The sequence below is a fragment of the Tupaia chinensis genome, unplaced genomic scaffold (assembly GCF_000334495.1).
Source record: "Tupaia chinensis unplaced genomic scaffold, TupChi_1.0 Scaffold000175_1, whole genome shotgun sequence".
Lineage (NCBI taxonomy): Eukaryota > Metazoa > Chordata > Mammalia > Scandentia > Tupaiidae > Tupaia > Tupaia belangeri.
The window spans coordinates 3655589-3664281 of NW_006159650.1; the positions used below are offsets into that span (position 1 = coordinate 3655589).

At 36.8% G+C, this 8693-nt stretch overlaps 1 protein-coding gene across 4 annotated transcripts in view; it reads right to left on the reverse strand.

Moving 5' to 3' along the window:
- Nucleotides 1–8693, reverse strand: part of BRWD1 (bromodomain and WD repeat domain containing 1) — a 162539-nt gene that overhangs the window by 41698 nt on the left and 112148 nt on the right. For all 4 annotated transcript variants that reach the window (XM_027770963.1, XM_006146293.3, XM_027770965.1 and 1 more), the window contains 3 exons: nucleotides 1962–2117; nucleotides 1620–1740; nucleotides 437–562 (listed from right to left, as the gene is read on the reverse strand). In XM_027770963.1, coding sequence (XP_027626764.1) covers nucleotides 437–562; nucleotides 1620–1740; nucleotides 1962–2117 — 403 coding nt within the window. The remainder of the gene's footprint in view (nucleotides 1–436; nucleotides 563–1619; nucleotides 1741–1961; nucleotides 2118–8693) is intronic.

The following is an 8693-nucleotide window of genomic DNA, read 5'->3' on the forward strand; positions in this document are numbered from 1 at the left end:
TCTCTCTCTGCCGGGCGAGCCCAGCACCCCTATAGGAAAAACCACTCCAAAAAAAGAAAAAAAAAAAAAACCTCACGCCGAGTGCATGTGCGTGCATGCCCAAAATCTCAAGAGGAGAATGGAGAAGGGACTGCAGCGTGGCAATCCCCCCTAGGGGGTGATTTCTCACTTTCTGTCTCTCTGTCTTTCTGGCACGTGCACATATCCTATAGCAAAAACCTCTCAAAAATAAAAAAAATTATTTTAAATTTTAAAAAGTAAAACTAAGTAACTCAATTTCTTATTCCTTCACCGATATTATGATTTAAGTACGAAATGTCATGTAAAGTAAAAAAATAAATAGGTATAATTCAAAGAATAAAAATTAAAACTAAAAGGCAGTAAGAATATGCAAAGTGACAGTTTTACATAACATCTGTAATAAGCAATCACTTACTTGATAAATTTTAAAAGTTGGTCTGTTATCTTTTTAGCTGATCTTGCAATTACACTCTCAGGTTCATTAAATGTTCTAGCATTATGTTCTATATATCTGACTTCCCAAACTAATGCAGATAATCGCCTTCAAAAGGAAATAGGTAAATTAGGGCTTAAGATAGAAACCAAGTTTAAAAAAAAATCCAAACCAAAATGACAAGTTAATTAAACCCTAACTGCAAAGTTAAAATGAATAAGCTTCTGATGTGATCAAAGTGATCAGAGTCATACAATGGTATTGGACACTGAACTACAGAAAATAATCTAAGGACCAAATTTGTAAGAATCACTTAATCACAGACAGAAAATAAAGCAAACTTCCCCTTTCATATTGCATATAGGTACCCTTTAAAACTATTGCAACTGAATGAAGAAAATGTGTCAAATACTATCAATCCCACAACAGATCTTACTATAAACCAGCAAAGTTGTCTCTGATTTAAACACACATTCCAGTGTCTGGAAATAAATTACATAAATAATGTGAATTCACTATAACATTTTGGTAATGATAATTTCTCAAAGCAGTTAAATTATAAAACATAAAATAGCAAAATTTCTTTCTTAGAGGAAAAAAAACAAAAATTTAATTATTAATTGGTCTTTTGGCCTCTGAAAAAGGATTAATTAATTAAAATAGAGATGAGAAACTGCCAGAGGCCAGTTATGCCAGTCCCCTTCCTCCGATTCTCTAACCCTTCAGATCTTGAGCACTTGCATGCCTGTGCTCCACCTGTTTCAGACTGACCAGGTCAGGGGATCTCATCCATAGTCACCACATGCAATCTGGCTTCTCTTGAGCAGTTTATTAATACTGCACTATGAAGCCAGCCTTAACAATTCAATTTTGTTTGTTAACTGACATAGAAATCAAACAAATACATTATGTAACTAAACAGAATTGCTAAGAAAAACAGGCTACACTAAAGGTTGAGGCTTGAAACACGATATTTTATCCTATGTCTGGCTCTACACAGTGGTAGGCATCTAACATAGCATCTTGACAAGAGAAAAAAAAAAAACAGGAAACGGTGCTAATAAGCCTTCAACTCCACACCATCATTATCAACCAGAACTATCTCTAACTTTGGTGGAATAGTCAAAAAGTTTGTAAATTATGATGAAAGAAGAGTGCTACTAACCTGTAAAATCTATTAACAAGTCTCATTCGAATTGTGTAAAGATCAGTTGGATAAGCTACTACAGTACAATACTTCGGATATGTACATAAATCAACCGGGCCTGCAAAAGCTGCTGCTATATCTGTTAAGGCAGACAGAAGAGCTTTTATCAATAAATCTATTACCTGTAAGTAATATTTATCAATAAATCAATCATAAGGTAGACCTATATTTAACACTACAGTCTAAACCAAAAGGTAACAATTGGAAATTATAGTAAAGAATACAACCTCAATTAAGCTATTAGTTCAAAATATTTTATGAAAAACTTGGGAAAAAATATTTCACTGTGGAAAAACTTACCGAGATTCAAAAGTTGATCTATACCACTGATAATTCGGTCACATTCTTCATCTCTTGATTTCTGACCCCATTCACCATCTTGTGGCTTGTAGAGCAATTTCTCTAGCTCATCTGATGTAACAGAAATACTAGCTCCTAATTCTTCAGGTGGATCAACTGTGAATTCCATCAAAGAAGAACATAAATGGGGGAGGGAGGGGAAATCAACCCCAAAATCAAAGGCATACATTTGTCCCTCATTATTCATGGGGGATTGTTTCCTCAACTCCCTGCAGATGATGAAATCCCTTATGGAAAATGGCATAGTATTTGCATATAACCTGTGCACCTCTTCCCATATACTTTAAGTCACCTCTAGGTTCCTGAGGTCATCTCAACATCAGATATCAGTGAAAAGAAAAAAATATGGATAAACTTCTTCAGTATGTCTTTTAGAGAGTCATCTCTCCCCCATTTCATGATTATCATAACCTGACTTTATCTGTCGTTGGTTGGATCTGTGGAAGCAGAGCCCTTAGATATGGAGGGCCAACGCTACTATATTGAAATCCCATTTTCAAAACTCATAAACTAGGTTGCTTCCACAGTCAAAAATAAAAGTTCAAGGCCAAAACTCTTTTTAAATTATCAATTGAGATTACCAAATTGCTTAAATATAGATACAAACAAAATTTACCCTTCTAAAATTAAAATCAGAGTGTCATTAATCTATTTTAAGGAGGTAGTAAACTTAATCCAGAAGCCTCTGGAAACACAAAATACACATTGTTTCTTTTACATGTATTAGTTGAAATTCTACTGTAAGATACATCTTCAGTTATGTGTGTCAGTATGTACCCAACATTTTTATGAAATAAAATTTATACTGAATTGCTATCATTTTTATTGCTACATTATCATTGTTACTGATCTGGACATGGGGACTCTATATCTTTTTTACTATTTTCCCTTCTTTAAATATTTTTTAAAGTATTTCCTTAGTTTCCAACATGTTAGGGTGTTCAAGACTCTCCTTGTACTTTTCCTGACCCAATTACAGAATCAGCTAGTTTTTCATGGAGACATGGTTCATTTTATTGGAGAAAGGTATTTAGAAACCAAGATACTTTTTTTCTCTATATGGTTTTAATTACCAGAGGGAGGCAGAGAGGGAAGGAGATAGAAAAAGAGAGAAAGAGAGAATTCCCCCATGGGTTCTGGTCATGCTTCAGACCTTTCTCCTCCATTTCTCCAACTTATCAGGATTTTAGGCACATGCGCAGCCTGTGTTTCAAGCTGCTGGAGTGGGATCCAAAACCCAATACACAGTCTACAGGCCAGGCCAAGATAACTTCTTTTTATTGGTTGATAATAATCCATTACATGGATATTAGCACATTTATCTGTTCGTTACTTGGTGCCTGTTTGGATTATTTCCAGTTTTTGCATATGAAAAATGCAGCTGTGAACATCATATATACGTTTTTATTTCTCTAGGATATATACACATTTCTGGGTCACATTTGCTAGCTGTTTAACCCTTAAGGAGCTGCCAAAACTTTTTCAAAGTGGCTGCAACATTGTTATAGCCATCAGAAGTGTAGGTCTGGGGACCAGCAGTTAGCGTAATGGCTATGTCGCTGAACTCCCACGTAGTTGACCGCAGTTCGCGTCCCAGACCCAGTGGCTTGAACTCATGCTGGGCGTGTGTGCATGCATGCGTGCGTGCTCAAGATCCCAAGAGGAGAAGGGATTGCGGTGTGGCCATCCCCCCTGGGGAGTGATTTCTCGCTTTCTATCTCTCTGTCTCTTTCTGTCTGGCGAGCACATGCGCCCTATAGCCAAAAAAAAAAAAAAAAAAGTGTAGGTCTGATTTCTCCATATTCTGGTAGCTTAAAACTCATGCCAGCTGCGTATGAATGTGTGCCCAAAGTCCCAAGAAGAGAATGGAGAAGGGATTTAAGTGTGGCCACCCCCCTGGGGCTGATTTGTTGCTTTCTATCTCATCTCTATAGCACATGCGCACTATAGAATAAAGTCTCTCAAAAGAAAGAAAGAAATGGAGGTAAGAAATATAGTGTCCTTTCAAAGCAAGAAGGAAATAATTCAGTAGCTAGAATGCTCAATAAAGCCAAATGAAGGAACAAGAAACATATCGAATGATCACAAAGGGGAAGGAGAAAAGTAAAATTATTGGGAAGAATGAGATGAGTTGCCCTACAAAGTTCTTCAGAAAGTTAACAGCAGTGGAATGGCAAACACTGAAGGAAGGTCTGACTTCAAACAGACATTTATTTCACATAGGATGTGTAGACAATCCATAGAAAACAGGCTGACATAAAGCAGAAGACAGCTAGAAGACAAATTAAAATGTTTCCTTGATGGAAGATAAGGGTCACAGGGTAGGGATTAAGAAATGGAGGCTACCAGGTAGAATTTATTCTGGGGTGTAAGGGTGCTTTAACATATGCAAAACCATAAATGTAATATACCATATTAACAGAAAGAAAAATAAAAACCATATGATCACATCAATCAACACAGAAAAAGTATTTGATAAAATATAACATCCCTTCCTCATAAAGACTCTCAGCAAAATCAGCATAGAAGGGACATTCCTCAACACAATAAAAGCCACCTATGAAAAATACAGAGCTATAAACATACTGAATGGAGAAAGGGTAAAAGGTTTTCCACTAAAAACTATTATAAGACAAGGCTGCCCACTTTCTCCACTCCTTTGCAATATGGTCCTAGAAGTCCTAGCCAATGCAATCAGAAAAGAAAAGGCATTCAAGTAGAGAAAGAAGAGTTGAAAATATCTCTATTTGCAAATGACATAATTGTATGCACAGAAGACCAAACAGTATCCACAAAAAAACTCCTGCAAGTGATAAATCAATTCAGTAAAGTGGCAAGATACAAAATCAACATCCAAAAATCTATAGCATTTCTTTGTACAAACAAGTTGAACAAAGTAGAGCTAAAAAAAGGAATCCCTTTTACCATAGCCATAAAATGTGTAAGATACCTAGGGATAAACCTAACTAAGGAAGTCAAAGACCTCTACAAGGAAAATTATGAAAATTAAAAAAGAAAAAAAAAGAAATTGAAAATGACACCAAAAAGTATAAGGACATCCCATGTTTCTGGATTGGAAGAATATAATTAATATAATGGCAATTCTACCCAAATTAATCTACATATTTAACACAATCCTAATCAAATTACCAGAGACATTCTTCACAGATGTAGAAAAGACAATCATATAACTGTCTGGAATCATAAAAGACCCCATATTGCCAAAGTAATCCTGAGCAAGAAGAGTAGATTAGGCAAGGACACAGAAATGGAGGACTGTCTGTTGATGATAACATGTACAACATCTTCAACAAGAATGCTATGAACTGTTTGTAAATTCATTTTACATATAGTGATTGAATGTATAAAATAAAATAAATGTTTTTAAATGGAGGCTACATGAAGACCATCAGTTAAGAGCTTAAAAAGGTTTACATGGGAGCCAGCAGTTGGCGTAATGGCTTTGTTGCTAGACTCCCATGTAGTCGAGCACAGTTCGAGTCCTGGACATGGTGGCTTAAACTCACGCCACGCACATGTGCGTGCATGCCCAAGACCCCAAGAGAAGAATGGAGGAGAAAGGGATTGCAGCGTGACCATCCCCCCTGGGAGGTGATTTCTCGCTTTCTGTCACTCCCTCTCTGTCTTTCTGGTGAGCACACAAACCCTATAGCAAAAACATCTCAAAAAAAGGAATGAAAAAGGTTTACGTGAGTTCTTCTGGCCCAACACCCAGCGAAAAGCCAGAATCCATGTGCATCTGATGTGGGCCTAATCCTGCCCCTTTAACTGGAAAGCCTCTGTCCCAAACCTCTTCTTCCAGCCCAACACCCAGGGAAAAAAAGCCAGGTAGGGTGATCTGTTTTCTTTCTGTCTCTGTCTCTCTCGCTCCCTCTCCCTTTCTCTCAAAAGTTTGCTTCTCTGTATATATGTATACATATATATACACACAAACACTTGTGTGTGTGTGTGTGTGTGTGTGTGTGTTTAATCTGTAGGTACTGACTCTTGTTTCTGATCTCTCCTTTTCTTGCTAATTTCAAAATCCATGTGCATCTGAGGTGGGTCTATCCCTGTCCCTTTCTCATTTTTTACCTTTTTTTTAACAGAAAAATTTGTTTCCCTTCACATTGCCTTTTTTTTTTTTCTTTTGGTCTTTTTCCCTTTGTTTCCTTTCTTTTACCTGAATTTCTCACCTTGCTTCTCACCTTCCACGCATTGAGTGTCTAGGCAAGTCTAGGTGCACAGTAGTGAAACATGAATTCTTTAAAACCTGCAGCTTAGCCATGATGCATCTATTCCCTTGAAACTGTGAGGCTTTTTTAAATATCCAGTTCCACTGACAAAAGTGCAGGTGCTTGGTGAGGACCAGGGAAACAGAATTGCAGAAATATTGCAGGCCATCTCCTTCCACATGCCTCTAACACTCAGAATTAACTCCAAGGAGGTAGGAAGTAACATAATCCATCAGATGACCAGAAACCACCACCGCAGAGGCACAAGAAATATGAGAAATCAAGAAAATATCTCTCCCTCAAGGGGGAAAGAACAGTCTTTCATTATCCATCGACAGTCTAATGGAACTTGTGGAAATGTTAGATAAAGAATTTAAGATATTCATAGTGACAAAGCTAACAGACATGCAAGAGATGAGAGACAATGAACTCCAGAAAATACAAGAGAAAAGAGACAACGAGTTCTAGGAGGTGATAAGTTCTTCCACGTTCTGAAAGAGGAAATAAATACCATAAAAAAGAATCAAACAAAACTGTTAGTGATGAAAGCTATAATGCAAGAAATCAAAACCTTCCTTGTAAGTATTGAAAGCAGATTAGATCATATAGAAGACTGAATTTTAGGTGTAGAAGACAAGAATCTCTGACCTAGGAAAAAACCACAAAGACTGAGAAAATAACCCCTCAAAATTAGAATATATAAGTAATACTAGAAACCATTAGACGCCCAAACATCCAGATAATCGGTACCCCAGAAGGTGAAGAAACTAATCAGGGCATTGATAATCTATTCCATGAAATCCTGGAGGAAAACTTTCTATACCTGGAGAGGCATGCAACTATCCAGACCCAAGATACAAAGGACCCCACATAGAATCAACCCAAAAAGATCTTTTCCAAGGTACATCATAGCCAGATTGACCAAGACCACAGAGACAAGATACTAAAATTGGCAAGAGAAAAACATCAAGTTACTTTCAAAGGATATTCCATCAGGCAAACACTGACCCTCTCATCAGAAACAATGCAAGCAAGGACAGAATGGGAAAATATATTCAAAGTATTAAGTGAAAGACAATTTCAAACAAAAATACTGTATCCAGCAAGATTATCCTTACGTGGGAAGAAAAGATAAAAACATTCTCAGATAAACAAAAGAATTTAAAGAATTTATCAACTGAAAGAATTTATAAACAAAGAATTTATCAACACCAAACCAGGGAAGTTTTAAAGGGAATACAACACCAGGAAAACTAAGACAATTAAGACAACAAAAAATGACCAAGAGAAAGGCCAACTTAATGGTAGGGAAAAGTTCTGAAATATCAATAATAATGTTGAATGTTAACGAAAAGGTCAGACCACAGTAACACTGCAAATTTAACAAAAGAGATTATGCGAAACTGAACTGGGGAAATAGAATTCTATGACTTTTTTTCCTAAACATTACTGGTTTTCTTCTATGCTTTGTCTCCCAGATTTAAGGATTTTTGTTTTCTTTTGAGTTGTTGGGTTTGGCAATTTGTTAAAGAATTTTTTTGAATGGAAACAAACTTTTCTCCCTTCCTAACCCCTTAGCAATTGGAAAATAGTTGTGAGCATTCTTATGTTGTGGCAGAATGGTTATTTGCCTAAGTTCAATAGTATCTATTGCTTTTCATCAGAAATTGAATTCTTATGGAACTTTGTGCAAATAACAGTCCAAATTGAGATTAACCTAATTTTTTTTTTTTTGGGGGGGGGGGAGCAAATGTTAGTTTATACCTCTCTTTAGTACAAGGGAAAATGGAGAGAGCAAGTTTCAGAAGAAAATTACAGTGCACTTGTCACTAGAGTCTAGATTTGTCCATATTTTATGATCTTTTGTGAGTTAATAAAATGTGGGAAAAAAACATTTAGTATGGAAAGAAAGGAGGGAAAAGGAGGAAGAAACAACAGTAAAATTATGCTTAATTGACAAAAAAAAAATGAGAGGCTTATTTGCTGATGGTAGTGTATATAGTAATATTCTTTTTTTTTTTATTTTTTTAGAGAGGTTTTCGAAAAATCACCCCCCCAGGGGGGATGGCCAAGCCATAATGCCTTCTCCTCCACTCTCCTCTCGGGATCTTGGGCACGCACAGTGTGAGTTTAAACCACTGGGTCCAGGACTCGAACAGCTATAGACTACATGGGAGTCCAGCAATGTAGCCATTATGCTAACTGCTCGTCCCTCCTTGCCTTGACTGACATGCACGGTATTTGTGTTGAAAAAAGAAATGTAAAGATACGCATAATGTTTTGTTTTTTTGGTTTTTTTTTTTTGAGAGATTTTCACTGTAGGGCACGTGCGCTCGCCAGACAAACAGAGAGAGACATAGAGACAGAAAGCGAGAAATCACCCCCCAGGGGGGATGGTCACGCAGCAATCCCTTCTCCTCCATTCTCCTCTCGGGAT